At 44.8% G+C, this 19,849-nt stretch overlaps 1 protein-coding gene across 1 annotated transcript in view; it reads right to left on the reverse strand.

Annotated features, from left to right (window-relative positions):
- Positions 1-19,849, reverse strand: part of LOC120991009 (deoxycytidylate deaminase-like) — a 93,618-nt gene that overhangs the window by 21,081 nt on the left and 52,688 nt on the right. Inside the window, exons 3-5 of the mRNA XM_040419899.1 lie at positions 18,163-18,274; positions 13,981-14,116; positions 1,102-1,218 (exon numbers count right to left, since the gene is read on the reverse strand). Coding sequence (XP_040275833.1) covers positions 1,102-1,218; positions 13,981-14,116; positions 18,163-18,274 — 365 coding nt within the window. The remainder of the gene's footprint in view (positions 1-1,101; positions 1,219-13,980; positions 14,117-18,162; positions 18,275-19,849) is intronic.

Below are 19,849 nucleotides of genomic sequence, written 5' to 3' on the forward strand. Positions count from 1 at the left end.
AACCCCTTTAAGACACTTTTTTTCCTTGACTAGTACGGCTGCTTAATCCATTTTTAAGTTTATTTTTTACAAAAAAGTATGTCAATGGCAGGGAGTAGCTGCTCGTGAGTATTACTGTGTTCAATGTGTAATGCATTAATCGTCCTGTGGTGGCACTGCATTAGTATTGTACTGATCCTAGGTCCCAGTTGCAGCTCAGATTAGAGAGGCACCAGCATTGTGTCAGGAGACTAACAAAACGTCACTGTCCAGAGTAGCAAGCTCTTTACAGCATAAGCCAAGGGGCACTTTCAGCGGCCCACAAACCGCACTTCTGGGGCTCTGCATACTGTTTTCTCAAACTAGCTGTACTGGTCGAGTGGGCAGTGAAGTGAGGAAATCTGTGCATCCTGCAATGCTCTGATCCACCACCTGCTTTGTTAACAAGGTATGTGTCTACACTGCATCACAGTGATCAAAGAGGGAATTCCCATTTGCGTTTCCCTTTAGGATAACATTGCACTCAGGTGCGCCAATTTTGTTACAGAAATTTTTCACTCTGATGAATAGAAAATTTTCAACGTACTTGCCACCAAAACAACCCAGAAGAAAAGGAACACATTTTCAGAAGCAGAAATTTCTGCAAAATAAAGAAATAAAAATCTGCCGCGTGTGACTGCATATAAGGGTTAAGCTTCAGAGAGGGGAGGATTTTCCAATGGCTTTAGTTAGCGGAGAGCAGCAGCTGTGTGTAGCACATCCAAGTGTGTACCCACTGACAATGAATGGATTCAACTTAGGGCCATTCCTGAGGACATTGCCAAGAAGGCTGGAAGAAGGCAGGGACTGCAGAGAGCGGAAATGAACATAGAAAAGTACTCCTGCAGCCGTGACTAACGGGAGAGGGAAGAGCGGACACGTACCGCCAGCATTCCCCTGTGTTATGGCTCCATCCTGTTCTAATGGGCACAGCGGAAGTGTCTAGTCAATCATGGCACACGTTTTCTGCAAACTCCTGCCTAACCTATACTATTATGGCATGGATCATGTCTCTTCTCAAGTAATCTATAAATCAGAATGCTATGTAGAATATAATAAAAATAAATAAACAAAATCACTTACCTGCCTGAATGATGAGCTTAGCGCATTCATTACATGGAAATAGAGCTACGTACATGGTACAGCCTTTGACATCAGCAGAGTTTTTGTTTATAATGGCATTCAGTTCTGCATGACAAACTTAGGCTACTTTCACACTAGCGTTTGGGGCTCCGCTTGTGAGTTCCGTTTGAAGGCTCTCACAAGCGGCCCCGAACGGATCCGTACTGCCCCAATGCATTCTGAGTGGATGCGGATCCGCTCAGAATGCATCAGTCTGGCACCGTTTGGCCTCCGCTCCGCTCAGCAGGCGGACACCCGAACGCAGCTTGCAGCGTTTTCGTGTCCGCCTGGCCGTGCGGAGCCAAACGGATCCGTCCAGACTTACAATGCAAGTCAATGGGGACGGATCCGTTTGACATTGACACAATATGGTGCAATTTCAAACGGATCCGTCCCCCATTGACTTTCAATGTAAAGTCAGGATTATACCATCAGATCGGAGTTTTCTCCAATCCGATGGTATATTTTAACTTGAAGCGTCCCCATCACCATGGGAACGCCTCTATGTTAGAATATACCATCGGATTTGAGTTACATCGTGAAACTCAAATCCGACAGTATATTCTAACACAGAGGCGTTCCCATGGTGATGGGGACGCTTCAAGTTAGAATATAATGAGAACTGTGTACATGACTGCCCCCTGCTGCCTGGCAGGTGCTGCCAGGCAGCAGGGGGCAGACCCCCCCCCCCCCTCCTGTATTTAACTTATTGGTGGCCAGTGGGGCCCCCCCTCCCTCCCCAGTATTAATTGTAAGCAGTGCGGCCCCCCTCCCTCTATATTCATCGGTGGCCAGTGCGGATATTAAATATGAGCAGTGCGGTCTCCCCCTCCCTCCCTCCCCAGTATTAAATATGAGCAGTGCGGTCTCCCCCTCCCTCCCTCCCCAGTATTAAATATGAGCAGTGCGGTCTCCCCCTCCCTCTATTCATTGGTGGCCAGTGCGGATTCAAAGTATTGTGATCAGTGCGGCCTCTCCTCTCGACCCCCCCCCCCATCATTGGTGGCAGCGGAGAGTACCGATCGGAGTCCCAGTTTAAATCGCTGGGGCTCCGATCGGTTACCATGGCAGCCAAGACGCTATTGCAGTCTTGGCTGCCATGGTTACTTAGCAACAAATAGCAGCATTATACTTACCTGAAGAGCTGCGATCTATGTGACCGGCCGGGAGCTCCTCCTACTGGTAAGTGACAGGTCTATAGGCAATGCGCCGCACAGACCTGTCACTTTACCAGTAGGAGGAGCTCCCGGCCGGTCACATAGATCGCAGCTCTTCAGGTAAGTATAATGCTGCTATTTGTTGCTAAGTAACCATGGCAGCCAAGACTGCAATAGCGTCTTGGCTGCCATGGTAACTGATCGGAGCCCCAGCGATTTAAACTGGGACTCCGATCGGTACTCTCCGCTGCCACCAATGATGGGGGGGGGGGGGGTCGAGAGGAGAGGCCGCACTGATCACAATACTTTGAATCCGCACTGGCCACCAATGAATAGAGGGAGGGGGGGCCGCACTGCTCATATTTAATACTGGGGAGGGAGGGAGGGGGAGACCGCACTGCTCATATTTAATACTGGGGAGGGAGGGAGGGGGAGACCGCACTGCTCATATTTAATACTGGGGAGGGAGGGAGGGGGAGACCGCACTGCTCATATTTAATACTGGGGAGGGGGAGACCGCACTGCTCATATTTAATATCCGCACTGGCCACCGATGAATATAGAGGGAGGGGGGCCGCACTGCTTACAATTAATACTGGGGAGGGAGGGGGGGCCGCACTGGCCACCAATAAGTTAAATACAGGAGGGGGGGGGGGGTCTGCCCCCTGCTGCCTGGAAGCACCTGCCAGGCAGCAGGGGGCAGTCATGTACACAGTTCTCAGTATATTCTAACTTGAAGCGTCCCCATCACCATGGGAACGCTTCTGTGTTTAGAATATACTGTCGGATCTGAGTTTTCCGAAGTGAAAAATCAGATCTGAAATAAACTGTTATGCAAACGGATCCGTTCTGAACGGATGCAAGCGTTTGCATTTTAGGAGCGGATCCGTCTGATGAAACATCAGACGGATCCGCTCCGAACGCTAGTGTGAAAGTAGCCTTAAGAGGGAAAGAAAGTTACTATACAGTTAAGTAGACCAGATGAGAAAAAAAAAAAAACATTTTTTTTATAAAAAAGTTAGCCACTTGCTGACCTCAGAGACCACAGCTGCACAATTAGCATGCAGCGAGTCAGTGACTGCCGGGCTCTTTACCTTCCCGATTGCTACATACACAGTGCTTAAAGAGGACCTTTTACCTAAAAATGAAAATTAAACTAAAGATATAGCCTTACTTACATGCCCCCAGTATTGCTTATTCAGTCATTCATTTTTCAATCAGTGCCCCCATTTGCCCGCGCTGCACCCTGGAATATTTGCCGCCTTGTATGCTGATGAGCCATTCGGCTCAACTGGGCGGGCCTTCAAAAGTTCTCCCTGGGCATGTCATTCTTCTCCCTGGCACGGAGCGCATCCAATCAGCACGCTCCGCTCTTAGCCAGGGAGAAGACTCTCCAGTTCTCGCGAGATGGATGAAATCGCTCCAGTTCTCGCGAATCCTGCGAGAACTGGAGCGTCTTCTCCCTGGCCAAGAGCGGAGCGCGCTGATTGGATGCGCCCCATGCCAGGAGAAGAATGACACGCCCAGGAGAACTTTTGATGGCCCGCCCAGTTGAGCCGAACGGCTCATTAGCATAAAAGGCGGCAAATATTCTGGGGGGCAGCGCGGACAAACGGGGCCCTGATTGAAAAATGAATGACTGAATAAGCAATACCGGGGGCATGTAAGTAAGGCTATATCTTTAGTTTAACTTTCATTTTCAGGTGAAAGGTCCTCTTTAATGTGCACGGTGTATACTGATCAGTGAAGCTGCATCATGCATTCTGCTTCGGTCCCAGGAGCCGAGTGACTGCGCAAGTTGCTGGGTCTAAGCAAATCCAAATCAGCTCTGCATTGAGGTTTATACTGATGTACAACCTCTCTCGGGGGCTGTATTCTCCCTGTAAAGGGGTTACTATGTCAGCCCCAGTTAAATCATTAAAAATAAATAAAAAACTGATATGTCAGACATGGGAGAAACGTCCTATTGCTTCAGTGGATGAGCTCACAATGGCATCTGTACATCAGCCCTAGAATACAACCTGATACACTTATATGATATCCTCACTCCTGTTTGGCTGTCAGGTTGACTGCAAACCATTGTAGGCAAGCCCACCAGCCGGGATCCCTCACTAGTGTACTGAATGTTAAATGTTCCATTTTGCAGGATTCATCCATGAAGTCCTCTGTGAAATTCATGATCAGGTGAGATTTTGATCTTTCTCCTGAACACAATTGGAGCCCTGTGTGGAGATATAGGATGCCGGCTTATGTGTGGTTTCACTGAAAGAGCTACATTTGGACAGCAGTGTCAGCCACTGTCCATTGTTTTAGGTGGCATCTGTACTCTGCAAGCTTTGTTACTGTTTAGAGCAGCATGTTGCTTTATTCTACCCAAATCACTGACTGCTATGCCAGTTCTGGCCCCCTGTCAAGGAACATCACTAGGTACAGGTAAAAAAACAAAGTCTCATTACAGGCTACACACTGAATGGCCAAATGGAAAAAAGGCATGATTGTAAGTAGACCATTGCTATTCTAGACAGGGAAAAACGATCAAAGTGCATCTTTCGAACCTGTAATAATGACGACAGTGCACCACATTCTCCCCTCACATACAATGCCTAAAGGTATAATCTGTTTCTGCTAAGCAAGAGTTGCAGAGCCCATCAACTTACGTACAGGGTATTTCATTATGTGTGTATGACTTTGTGACCAATTCCTACTGACAAACTAAATTTGACACAAGTTCCAGACATAATATATAAATTATATATATATATATATACTTACTAACAAAAGAGAACTGGTACTATATGATACCCAATAAAATTAATTCTTTATTATGACATAAAAACATACAGACAAATACATATTTGTAGAGACCGTACAGAGTGCCTACAGGGGCAGTCCACAATAACACCACTACCAACTGGTAATAAATCACTGCTGAGCCCACAATCTCTGTGTGGGAGTACTGTGTATAGTGTATCTAGACCAGCATATAATATAAAAGCTGCCTCTAGCTATAAATACATCTGGCATGAATATGCAAAGGGCATAGATGACATCCATATGGTCTGACCTGTGCAGTATAAGCAATTCGGCGCATCACAATGATGCTACAATGTGTGCATCGAAGCGGTCAGAATCTCCTTCTTACCCGATATCCAGCAGTGTGTGTGTGGGCTGTCTCTGTCTGGCGTAGTCCTCGACGCACGTTTCGCTAATGCTCCTTTTTATGTCATAATAGAGAATAAATTTTATTGGGTAACATATAGTACCGGTTCTCTTTTGTTGGTATATATATATATTAAGGAGGTACACCCTTGCTAATACAAGGCTGTGTTGATCCAGCTGAATATAATATATATACTGAAGCCACAATACCCATTCCACCTGGATAGCACATTCATAGATGCCACAGCTGGGTTCCGGGAGAAATATTAGCTCACCACATCCAAGCTGATTTTTACTAGAGCAAATTCCATTTCAGCAATTTTTGGGCAGAATAAATGATTACAGCTTCTTAAAAGAGCAAGAATTTCTCTCTCATTTCACACAATATAGTCAAGATTTTAGGATATACCGGTATAGTAAAAGGAAAAAAACAAAACTAAAAAGATTAGGACTTAGCCATGTTGCGGTGAATTAATTCTGTAATCACATGTGCGCCTTTAAAAGCATTTTAAAATGGCAATCCGTAGTCAGGTATGGTACTGGCTGGTACCTCGGTACTGAAACCCACTTCAGATTGGCACTTTAAAAAATGTTTTTAAAGACGCAGATGTGATTACCAAATTATTTCACCGAATTCTCGCACGACTTCGGGCGAATTTTGCCTACACGGGGGCAGTACATTTTAATGCTGTATGCGGAGCATTAAAATTGAATTGTTTGAACGAATTGACTTCAGATCTCCGAAGCTCAATTTGCTCAACAAAAAGGTGCCATCATGGTGGATTCATTGAAACAGAATTGCCTTAAGAATAGTTCCAATTTTATGGTTTATGCAAATGGGAGCCTCAGTGCACTGCATTGCATAAAATAATAAGTCTGTTCCTGAACATTGCAACAGATTTTTAAAAGACAGGTATTTTAAATCAGCAGGATTAATCCTAGTAGATAGTATGCCTGGGTTATTAGGACTAACCAGGCCTCATACACACAGTCTTTGCATGTAGGGCTGCAATGAATACTCTATTAAATCGAGTAATTCTACACAATAAAAAATACTCGATGCAAAATTGCATCGAAGCTTAGTTTGTATCACGTGACCACGGAGCGGGAGTGAAGTGCTTGCAACCAATGACGCTGTGCACTCCGGGTGTCAGGAGGCACTGGGGCGGCAGGGCAGAGCTGATGGCACTGGAGTGAACTGATGCACTTGGGCACTAAAATAGTTTACTGCAGCCCTAGTTGCATGCATTGGGGACCGCATTTTGCAGTCCCCAATGCAGCTGCCGCGCCAGATCCAGACCCACTGAATGGGTCCATAATCCGTCCACACCAAAAAAATAAAAATAAGTTTGTTTTGCAGTGCGGAGGCACGGACAGGAACCCCACAGAAGCACTCTGTAGTGCTTCTGTGGGGTTCTATGCCTCTGTTCCACACCACCAGATAGCGGACCCATTCAACTGCGCATGAGGCCTAATGCTGTACAGAGACAGGTCTCAGACAACGTTAAGGGTCCATTCACACGTCCACAACTGTTTTGTGGTACGCAAATTGCGGATACGCAAAACACGGACATCGACCATGTGCGTTCCATTTTGCGGACTGCACACAGCCGGCACTATAATAGAAATGCCTTTTCTTGTCTGTGGCAGTAGACAAGAATGGGACAAGTTCTATTTTTTTGCAGGGCCGCGGAACGGAAGTGTGGACAGCACACAGTGTGCTGTCCGCAACTTTTGCGGCCCTATTGAAAATGAATGGGTCCGCACCCGTTCCACAAAGTTGCAGAACGGATGCAGACCCATTTTGCGGACGTGTGAATGGACCCTAAAACCGAAGTGTTTGAAACTAATCGACTTCTGATCTTCGGAGCTCAATGCACTCAACACTAGGCACCACAAGGAGGTTGAGCCTTAACCACTGTAGGGGCAGGAACAGAGATTAAACTTGTCCCCTCCCAAAACCTCTCCGTGCTTTTCTTAGCATACTAGACCACACAATGAACATTTAATCCCCGTGACTGCACCACAAGGAGAACTAATAGCATACTGCCTCAGTGGTTAGCACTGGTGCCCCACATGGAGTTTGTATGTTCTCCCCGTGTTTCTTCTAGGTACTCCAGTTTACAAAGACATACTGATAGGGAATTTAGACTGCGAGTGCCAGTGGAGACAGCAAGCAATAAAATGTGCTGCCGATCACCCGATGAAAAGCAAAAACACTGATTCTGTCGTTAACGCAGGCACCGCCGAACGACAGCTTGTGTCTCCAGCCCAGAAACAGAAAGGTTTCCATAACTTAAAGGGATTTTGTCACCTCGTTTTCGGTTATAGAGATGCGGACATGCACAGCTAGATCACAGCAATATACCTGTCCTATAGGGCGGTGTCCTTTTATTGTGTTTAAAAAATGATTTTTTAGATATGTAAATGAGCCTTGTAAGGTGCCCAAGGAGCTGTACTAACCTTCCTGGTGCCCAGCCACGCCCTCCTGTGAAGGAGCCCAGCACCGCCTGCGTCCTCCGAATCTCCTCCTTTCTTCACAGTTAGATTGCCGGCACTGCACATGCGCGAGATTACAGCAATCTAACTGTGAAGAAAAAAGGAGATTCGGAGGACGCAGGCGGTGCTGGGCTCCTTCACAGGGGGGCATGGCTGGGCACCAGGAAGGTTAGTACAGCTCCTTGGGCACCCTACAAGGCTTATTTACATATCTCTAAAATCATTTTTTAAACAAAATAAAAAAGGACACAGCCCTATAGGACCGGTATATTGCGGACATGCTAGCGGCGATCTAGCCATACACGTCCGCAGCTCTATAATGGAAAACGAGTTAACAGAATCCCTTTAAAGTGGTTCTCTCACGTCAGAAATGGCATTTATCACATAGACAAAGTTAATACAAGGCACTTACTAACGTATTGTGATTGTCCATGTTGCCTCCTTTGCTTGCTTGATTAATCTTTTCATCACATTATATATACACACACTCTATAGGAAAAAGCACTACACCAGAGAGGCCGGCATCTTTTCTTATATTGTCACTCGTAAGCACTGGAAACAAGTGGGTAAAGACAAAATCAAGCCAGCAAAGGAGGCAATATACACAGCCACAATACTTTAAGTGCTTTGGATTTCCTTTGTTTACATGATAAATGCCATTTGCTGAAGTGAGACAACCCATTTAAAAAGGAGTATTCTGGTTATAACAACCTATCTCCTATCCAAAAGGATAGGGCAAAACTATCAGATCGGTGAGAGTCATACCGCTGGGACTCTCACTGATCATGAGAACAGGGTCTGTACCCTGTGGAGCCCCCTGAAATGGACTCAGCGGCTAGTCTGAAATGTGCACCATAACTTCATTCATTTCTATAGGTGCACTGAATACAGAGCTACACAGCACATTTCTGACCAACTGCTCCGTCCATTTCAGGGGGACTCCACAAGGTACAGGGCCCCAGCAGTAGGACCTCCACCATTATGATAGTTACCCCCTTATCCTGTGTACAGAGGATAACTTGAATACCCTTTTAAAAAGATAAATGGCTGAAGTTTTTTTTTTTTTTTTTTTTGATGGCTTTCAGAGGTAGAGATCTGCAATATCTTCTAGATAAAGCGTTTTAAGATTGCGCTTTTAGAATCCATGCTGTCAGACAGAATTCATGAGGACCTGGACGAAGAACTGCCCCACCCCCTGAGACAACATATTCCTGCGCAAGAGAAGAATCCATGGATCTGTTAGGGCCATGAGTTGTAGTAGGGCAAACCAATTTTTCTTGGGCCAATAAGAAGTGATAAGTACGATGGTCACTGGGTCAAAAGATCTTCTGAATAACCCTTGGAATAGAGGAATGGGAGGGAATACATAGGCGAGACTCCATGTCCAAGTCTGGGAGAAAGTATCTATTCCACTAACTTTTAACGTTCTGCTACCTTAAAAGTAGTTTGCCACATCTGCACCCCAAACCTGTGCTGCTTGCATCTGTATGAATATGGAGTGCTGATTTTTTTTGCCACAAGATTATTTTCTTCGGGTTCTGTGGAATTTATTGTCACCGTTTTGAATTTTTTGCAGAAAATGCATCTGTTTAGCATCTTAGGATACCAGTCCAGATTTAAAAATAAATAACTAAAAAGTATTCAACCTTCCCCCTCTCCCCTGGCATAATCATCAGCCAATTTGGGTGATTGGGAAGGAAACCTTTCCCTCTTACCCCCTTGTGGATAACTCCCACATCCTGTTTTTCCTTTACCACTATAAGACTTGCCTTGAGGATTAAAGAAACGAAAGGACTGCTTTTTACCCATCCTTTCCTCTGGAAAAGCTTTTTTCTTATCTGCTGCCTCCTCTAATATTTTGTCTTCTACAGGACGGAACACATACTTCCAGAAAAGGAAGAATATAACTTGCCCTTAGTGGTTACGACTTGATTCATAGTGCTCTCCTAGCTAAACTAGATAAATCTCTAGCCACAAACCAAAACGTATTTGACAGAGGCGTCTACAAAAAAAAAAAAAAAGTGGCATAATTTGAAAGGAGAACTAAAATCAATAATGTCCTCTCCAGAAGTTTGATTTTTAAAAGGTGATTTTTCAGCTCAATAATCCAAAAAGATATAGAACAGGCAACAGAAGTCATCACTATGTTAGCCTTAAAACCATAGAAGAACCTTTCCATTCCATATGGTCAATTGAGAAGAATTGTCAAATGGCAAAGAGGTTTTGTTTTTTAATCAGATCTGCAACGATTCTGTTTTAGGAAAAGCAATCAATTTAGATTCAGTACAGTCAAATAAAAATAGACTTCTAACTCTAGAAACCCCCCCAGTCTTCTTTCCAGATCTAACTGGTCATCCAGAATCATGTGTTGAACATTCTCATTGATAGGTAAAAATCTCGACTTCTTTACTTGAAAGCCCCCAAACATTTTTGTCTTGTACAGTATGAGGTTTTTGCACCTCAATTCCCATGGCAGATCTCAAGTAAGGAATCCATTTCCTCTAAAGTAGTAATTCTTTTCTCCTCCTCAGATAACAAGTCATCATTATAATACAGTCTGGAAATGAAGGCTCCATCCTCCATATCATCCGAGTTAGATGAAGATAAAACGGCAATTGTAGGTCACTTAAAGGGTTGAACACTAGGACTGGGGGCCCTAGAGATGCCAGGGAAGATCGGCTTATTTGTAGATTAGGGACTTAAACTCAGCCATAATAGATAGTTGCTCCTCCCTTATGAGATTAACAATATAGTCCATACAAAAGCTTCTTATAAAGCTTCTGACATTTTTTTTGAAGACATATTGAACATTTTAGACTTCTTCTAGCCTTCTCGGTTTGTATCTTTAGAAAAACCTAACAAAGAAAGAGGTTCAAGAAAATCCAGCTCCACTTCGGTAAAGGAAAATTTATTTTGCTTGTGGTAAAAATCACATCCAGACAGTTACAAAGTCGTTGTCTACGCGTTTCGGGCTACTGAAGACAATTCGCGCCCTTACTCCTGACACAATACAACTAGGTGTATATATAAATAATCCTGAATTCATCAAACAGTATAAAACTAAAGGAAGAGCTGAAAAAAAATGGAAGATGATCTTAAGTTTAAACAGATGAAATATAATCGAGATCTGCTTGACTACGAGTCGAACCAAGTATATACATGGACGGTTTCTAAACAACATACACCCCGTTCGATTCTGAAAAAGTTGCGCAGTAAAAAGAATCGAAAACTCCCAGAGGGTTTCATTTAGTTTGACAGATCTGGATTCCATTGATTCAGAGCAGGAACTTATCTCTTCACCTGCACATACCTCAAGTGAAAGAGACTGATTCACATAAAAGCGGCTTCAAAAAACGGAGGGCAGGTCGGAAACATCGAAAACCGCCGGTATCCGGTGAGATACAAAAAGAACAAGACGAACTCCAAGTGATCAACTTGTCCGCTTCTATTTTATCATCAGAGGACATTAATGTGCTTAAAAGAGGTTTAACTTTTTCTCCCACCTGTCAGTTTGATTTGTATAGGACGCTCCTGGATGTCAACAGGCTGGCCCGCGCTCTCACTCTCCGGCGACATTTCCAGGTGGGCGACCACGATGGTTGTGCTGCGGAGATGGGAACCTATGGTAACATTACCGCAGGGTTGCAGGAATATGTACTTCTGGTGGTGGATTTCCTCCTCAGGCGCAATTTCTTCATGTTTAACAATACGTTTTTTCTGCAAGTATCAGGGGTGTCGATAGGGGCTAAGTTCTCTCCCTCCATAGCTAATATTTTTATGGCATGGTGGGAGAGGAGCTTCCTCCTCATCGACACCCATCCTTTTTGGCGATGCATCAGGTGGTATGGCCGTTACATCTATGACCTGATCCTGGTTTGGACGGGTGATGTGACGGCCATACCAGCTTTTGGTTGCTATATCAACTCCTGTGTGGACACTATTTCATTTAGTGTTCACCATGACATGCAGGATATTTCTTTTTTGGATTTGCGCCTGAGGGGGGACCCCTCCACCGGAAAAATCCACACGTGTACCTATAGAAAGCTCTTAGCAGGAAATACAACCCTGCACGCCACATCCTGCCAGCCGAAACATATAGCAAATATACCGAGGGGTGAGATAATACGTGCAAGGAGGAACAGCACGGATGATGATAGCTTCATGATTGAAGCTGAAAATATCGCCCACAGATTACACAAGAGAAGTCAGGTTGAGGATGTAATACGGCAGGTGTCCGAGATTGAAAGAGGGTCTCTGGTTCATCCAGAGCAGGAGAGTGTATCTAGGGATAGTGAACTCAGTGCTGTGGTTGCCAACAGAAACAAAACTAAAAACAAAAACTTAAAAAGTAATGGAAACAAAAGAAATCTGTCTATTACACAACACAGTTCTGCCACATTGTAAAAAGGCATTTTCCTGTCCTGGCATATGATAGAGAATTGACGGACATAGTTGCAGATGGGGTTAAATGTGCAGCCAGAAGAGCACCCACCATCGCTACCTGTCAGTCCTAGCCTGTATCAGGACAGGAAAAAAAAAAAGAAAAAAAAAAAATTGCAGCCTGTCTGGCTCACGACCAAAGGAAGCTATAGATGCGGACATTATAGGTGCATATGTTGCACCCACATGTCGATTTCTAATACCTTTGTTTTAGCTTCAACTGGCAGGATTTTTCAAATGAAAACATACCTTAATTGCAACACAACCTTTGCAGTTTATTTAATCACATGCAGAAAATGCAAACTGCAAGATGTAGGTTGCACCACTAATACCATAAAAACCAGAATACGTAGGCATATTTCCGATGTGCCCCACCATGGCAGCCGCAATACATCTGTAGCTAGTCTGCATTTTGCAGTCAGCCATGGTGGCGACACATCGGATCTAGTGGTACAGGGTATAGAAATGTTTTTTTGCCAAAAAGGGGAGGGGATTACAAAGAAAATTCCTTTTGGATTTTCGCATTGAACACGCGGCAACCTGATGGTCTGAACAGACGTCTAGACCTAATCTTGCAACAATAAACCCATCATGTCATTGTTCCTGCACTTCACAGCCGTCCCTCAAAAAAGCTAAAATTAAAAAAACTCTCTCCTTTAATTTTGTTTCCCACAGCCAGTACATATATTGTGCACTTTTTGTATAGGTTTTTTTGTTCATTGTGTGTTTTTTTCTCTTTTTGTCTCTTTTTTTCTCATGAGAAGTCTTGTTCATAGGTGTGGCATGTTTTAGATGGTGTCTGCAGTCATGTGACCACAATCAGTAAAAACAGGTGCAGTCCCTCTATAAACACTGCCACTTTTTAATGTTGTATTGTGTCATGAGTAAGGGCGCGAATTGTCTTCAGTAGCCCCGAAACGCGTAGACAACGACTTTGTAACTGTATGTGATTTTACCGCAAGCAAAGTAAATTTTCCTTTACCAAAGTGGAGCTGGATTTTCTTGAACCATATTGCAATATGTTACCCGGGCCTGACACGGGTCCTCCGTGCTCACAGGTGAAGGTGGGAGCTGCTGAACTTTCTTGTCTTCTAACAAAGAAAGAGCAACCAAATATCACCAGAGTATAAGGGAATAGAAGACTCCAATCACCATAAATAGAGATTGTGCGCATATATAATAGGAAAGGGAAAAGGAAAAGGAAGGACCTGGAAGTAGTAAAGAGAACCAAAGCTAGAAATGGTCTAGATATAAATATCCTCCTAACCCGCCCCCCCCCCCCCCTTCTAGATCAGGGAGGACTCTCTGCCCTGACTGGAAACACTAATGGGAGGGAGCAATCTGACTTCGCTCTGTTCCTGCCCCTACAGAGGTCAAGGGTCAACCTCCTTGTGGAGCCATCATAGGGGAAGGAATGGAAAAGATTTTCTTTCATCAGGAATGGTGCAACCGATTTTCACAAAACAGGTATCATTTTAATCTGCATGAGCAACTCAACCAGGCAGTAATCCTAGTTTCATTGGGTTGATCCTACCGACAGGTGCTCATTAATAACATTTTGAAACAGTCAATGATATATACATACCGTATGGATATTTAGTGTCAAGCCTGTCATCTGCCGTTCTAGCCCACGGAAGAATGTCATCATCACAGCCATTAGGCATTCCATTATAACCAATACCAACTATCTTGTTCTCTGTATTTACAATACATGCTCCAACCTAAAATAAAAGAGTAATATCTTCAAAAATAAATAACCACTGATAATAGATGACAACCAGTTAAGTAAAACAAACAATATAGACAGCCCTCACTGCATGTTCTACTGGACACAGAGACAAGTCAGAAGATATAGCTAATCCAGGGCTCGACAAATCCCAGGCGCCAGGTCGCCATGGCGATCAGGAATTTGGTCCTGGAGCTTGGGTATTTGTCAGTCCGTTTTCAAAAGGTGCACGGGCGACGGGTGCGCAGCGCCGGAGGGGGGCCCGTTCTGTCCGGAGGCAGCAGGAGTGGAGATGAGCGCCTCCATTGTGGAAGCGTTCATCTCCATATTCATCTGTATCGCCGTCCTCAGGATAGCGATACAGATGAATGGTGCGGAGGAGCAGGGGAGAGGCGTCTCTCTTGCCCGTTCCTCTGATAGGCTACAGGCCTAGTGCCTGTAGCCTATCAGAGGCCGGTGCAGGCGGCGCGATGACATTTTTGTCACAGTTTAAATGGGTATTTCTTTCTCAATCGTGCTAGAGATCAAGCTATTCCTTTCAATGACTTGTGCACTACAGAAAAGGTGTAGCTTGCTTTAAAGGTTTATGTACAGTAGCTCCCATTTACTTCTATGCCATTTCAGCAAATTCGGTCACATGCTGCCGTACAAGACTAGCATTCAGATGTCAGCCATTAATGAGATGCAAATACCTCCTTTAATAGGAGGACATAACGGTAGCAGCATACAAGTTCTTTTTACACAGGGAGGCAATGGTGCTGCAGAAAGGATTGTAGTTTTTACATTTGGTTCTGATGCAGTGGTTATACTAAAAGAAGTCATAATGTAATTAAATACATCACCAATAGGTCAACAAATAACACAGCATCACCTAAAAACTGTACATGCACTGTGTTAATGGGATTTTATATAACGCTACTGGCTAATGTTATACAGTACTGAAGTGGTCCAAACACCTGCAGAGAAAACAGTGTGGTACTAACGCTCCAAAAAGTGGGTAGGGTGTGGGCTGGAGCAACGTGGCCCAACTCGTTTAAAGGGAATCTGTCACCTAATCTGAGCCTTTTAGACCGCCCAGATCAGGTTATAGACTCCTGTGCCCTCAATACAATAGTACCTTTATTTGTTCTGTCCCTCGCCAAGATCTTCAAAAAAAGACTTTCAACTTATGCTAATGAGGTTCGGCAAGTGCCCAGGGGCGGCGTTACTGCAGCAAGTGCCCAGGCCCCTCGGCAATGTGCCCAGAACACCATACCCATTTCACCCCTCTGGCCCACCCTCCTTTCCTATAATTACCTCCTCCTCTCCCTCACAAATCTCGCGCCTGCTAGAGGAAAGACGCTGCTGCGCCGACCCACCACTTCTTTGGCTTCCCTGCAGCGGCTGGTTACTTCCGCCAGCTGGATTTCGAGCTACGGACTGGCGCATGCGCAGTCCAACTCCCTGTTCCTCTGCCCATAATGGGCACAGCAGTGCGCAGGTGCAGGACAAGTGTGGAGCAGCGCAGGAGCGAGATTTGTGAGGGAGAGGAGGAGGTAATAATAGGAAAGGAGGGCGGGCCAGAGGGGTGAAAGAGGTGTGGTTTTCTGGGCACATCGCCGAGGGGCCTGGGCACTTGCTGCAGTAACGCCGCCCCTGGGCACTTGCCGAACCTCATTGACATAAGTTTTAAAAGTCTTTTTTGGACGATTTCGGCGAGGGACAGCACAAATAAAAGGTACCATTGTAATGTGGGCAAAGGAGTCTATAACCTGATCTGAGCGGTCTAAAAGGCTCAGATTAGGTGACAGACTCTCTTTAACATGTATGCATTACACCATAAATCTACTCCACCTCCTGGCTGGAATAGATTACTGTTCAGGCGCACCAACTGCGAAGGATGTGACAAATATATTAAGAGGTGTGCAATATTTAATAAATTGGTTGTTTGTTTGTTTTTTAAACCAAGACTAAAAACACAGGTCTTTATTAAATAACCCCAATGTGTGTTCTAAAATAAGGAACCATGTTTATATTTCTGAAGTAAAAATAAATAAAATATATCAATCTGCACTCTTTTACAACATTGGAAATGGTGGCGCACATTAACTAATGAGATTGCGCCTGTGGAGTAAACTCCAGTGCATTTCTAGCACATCAAGTTTTAGACATATTTATGAAGCCAAAAAGAATCCACTGCACCTAATGAAATGTAGTGAAAAGGTGCGTGGGCCAGGATAAGCCAATTTCACAGGAAAATTTTGTCACAAAATGCTCCCAAAAAGCACAGCCAGCAGTAGCTGGAGTTAGACAAGAGTGTCTAGCCATGCACAAAACTTATCATATAGCCCGATTGTGATAGACTTAGACTGTCGAAGTATACACTGCCTACACCCAGGGTCAGCAGTCTTCGGCAAACTAAAGTTGAAATTTTTGCATCTTCATGAGATGGAGAGAAACCTACGTACTGAGGCCTTCCCTCTATGAGCCTGAACAACAAATAGCTTAATATGCCCCCTGGTGGCGATTTATCTGATGGCTGACAAGTAAGGCTACTTTCACACCTGCGTTAGGTGCGGATCCGTCTGGTATCTGCACAGACGGATCCGCACCTATAATGCAAACGCTTGCATCCGTTCAGAACAGATCCATCTGCATAACAGCTTTTTCAGATCTGAGTTTTCACAATCGTGAAAACTCAGATCCGACAGTATATTCTAACACAGAGGCGTTCCCATGGTGATGGGGAAGCTTCAAGTTAGAATATACTAAGAACTGTGTACATAACTGCCCCCTGCTGCCTGGCAGCACCCGATCTCTTACAGGGGGCTGTCATCCGCACAGTTAACCCCTGTGCGATGCGCCGCACAGACCTGTCACTTACCAGTAGGCTGAGCGCTGGCCGGCCACAGACAGCGCAGGTAAGTATAAGCTAAGTAACCATGGCAGCCAGGACTGCAGTAGCGTCCTGGCTGCCATGGTAACCGATCGAAGCCCCAGCGATTAAACTGGGACTTCGTGCGGCACCTGAGGGGTTAATTGTGCGGATCACAGTCCCCTGTAAGAGATAGGGTGCTGCCAGGCAGCAGGGGGCAGTTATGTACACAGTTCTTAGTATATTCTAACTTGAAGCATCCCCATCACTATGGGAACATCTCTGTGTTAGAATATACCATCGGCTTTGAGTTAGATCGTGAAAACTCCGATCTGACAGTATATTCTAACAGAGGCGTTCCCATGGTGATGGGGACGCTTCAAGTTAAAATATACCATGGGATTGGAGAAAACTCCGATCCGATGGTATATTAATAGGGACTCCTGACTTTACATTGAAAGTCAATGGGGGACGGATCCGTTTGCAATTGTACCATATCGTGTCAACGTCAAACTGATCCGTCCCCATTGTCTTGCATTGTAAGTCAGGACGGATCCGTTTGGCTCCACACAGCCAGGCGGACACCAAAACGCTGCAAGCTGCGTTTTGGTGTCCGCCTCCAGAGCGGAATGGTGGCGGAACAGAGCCAAACTGATGCATTCTGAACGGATCCTTATCCATTCAGAATGCATTGGGGATAAACGGATCCGTTCAGGGCCGCTTGTGAGAGCCCTTAAACGGATCTCACAAGCGGAACCCCAAACGCAAGTGTGAAAGTAGCCTAATACTACCGCACATTTTCCATGCAGCAGCTAGAAATACCCAGTCGGCCACCAGAAGATCCCTATGCGCCCACCAGTTTGCCTCAACGGTTCTTATCTGCATGAGGCCACTAAGACATTAACCATCCCTTCCCTCCTCGGCTTCATAGGAATCCAGATATACAGGAGGAAAGACACCCTCTTATCCTGCAAGCAACCAGCCCAAAACTTTGAAGTTTCGTTACAAGCCAATCAATAAGATGAAAAATACAATATTCATTTAGAAAACACTTTTCACTTTCCAAAGAAGACTAAAAACTTTTACAAGCACTGCACGTGCTCCCCTCTATGCAGCGCTATTAACTAAGCGACAAGGGGAAAGGAATTCGCCATGTTACGTGAGAATAGTCAGTGCAATGTATTTACCTGAGAACTTGGATCTTTACTTCTCTGTGCTGATAAAAAGGCAACCGTCATAAAATATTCACGCCCTTCTAAGTAATCCTCCCGCTTTTTACACGTCGCATCAACTGCTTGCCTAGAAAGAAAAATGCAAATGGATAGAGTACAATGAACCTTAAAAATCAGCATGGTAAACAATGTAAATATTGATACCTGGCAATTATTTCACGGTCAGCCTTTAACTCCCATGACACTCCCAGTCATTATGGTAAAGAACACTAATGAACCTATTAGCATAAACTATGCAGGGAGGAATTCTGGGTAAAACATGCTTAAAAGAGATAGTGCATACATAAAAAAAAAAAAATGATTGACCCCAGCATGCGCATTACTAGATGATGCTAGGAGGCCAGGATTTAATGATCTTCTCAGCAGGAGGAAAATATGGGCCGGCACGCTCAGAGCCACGAGTGATGACTATTAGGAGCACTGAATGTGAATCATCATAGACACTAATCTCAGTGCCGTAGAGATGAGAAGTATGGGATGTGTGCGGTCTACACTATCAGACACATCATGAAACGTTTTCTGCTATATATTCTGCCCCCCCCCCCATGTTAAATCATTGGTGGCAGTGGCCACAGGGTCTCTGATCGGTTACCATGGCAGCCAGGACGCTACCGAAGCCCTGGCTGCCATGGTACGCTCCCTGCAGGGCAGCAGGGAGAGTGTGAGGTCCTATTCACCCTGATAGAGCTATTAGGGTGAATAGGACGAGGGATGAAAAGATCCCAGGTTCTAGCCCCTAAGGGGGGAAATAGTTATTAAATAAAAAAGTAAAAATAAATAAAGTATAAATCACCCCCTTTCCCAATTTTACATATAAAATATATAAACAATAAACATATTACATATCGCAACACCCGAAAAAAAATATAAAAATAAATAATCTCTCCTACACGGTTAACGCCATAACAGGAAAAAAAAAAAAAAAAAAACACCACACACAACTTCTAATTGTCCCATCACGCCGCTGCTCTTGTACACACCAGTGGCTGCCTAGTGACCAGCGTGCACCTGAGGGGCGGCATGCATTGTTTTATTCTTATTTCCTACAGTCCTCTGATCTCCTTACATTTTAAAAATCTTGGGCTGCCCCTTTAACCACCTCCGGACCGCCTAACGCAGATTCGCGTTCCGGAGGTGGCAGCGCTGCGCACAGTCACGCATATACGCGTCATCTCGCGAGATGCGAGATTTCGCTCAAAGCCGGCCCGCACATGCGCATCGCGGGCCGGCAAAAGTTAAAGAACAAGTTCGTCACCAGCCTGCCAGCAACGATCATTGGCTGGCAGGCTGGCGATTTTCAAAAAATCCAATCACAAGCCATATAACAGATCATATTAGTAAATATGATCTGTTATATGGCTTCTCTGCTCCTCTGCTGGTCCTTTTCGTCGGTTGAATCCAGCAGAGGAGCAGACTGAACTGTGAGTATCACCAAACACTTCACTGTAGCCCCAGATCACCCCCCTGCACCCCAATTAACCCTTTGATCACCCCTTTGATCGCCCCTGTCAATCACTAGTGAAAGGAAAAAAAGTGATCAGTGTAAACTGTCACTTTTTTTTTTCACTGGTATTGACTGTTAGGTTTTAGGGATAGTTTAGGCCCCTTGGTTAGGTAGTTTAGTGTGAGTTAGCGCCCAGCC

This window comes from Bufo bufo, chromosome 2 (genome assembly GCF_905171765.1).
Source record: "Bufo bufo chromosome 2, aBufBuf1.1, whole genome shotgun sequence".
NCBI lineage: Eukaryota > Metazoa > Chordata > Amphibia > Anura > Bufonidae > Bufo > Bufo bufo.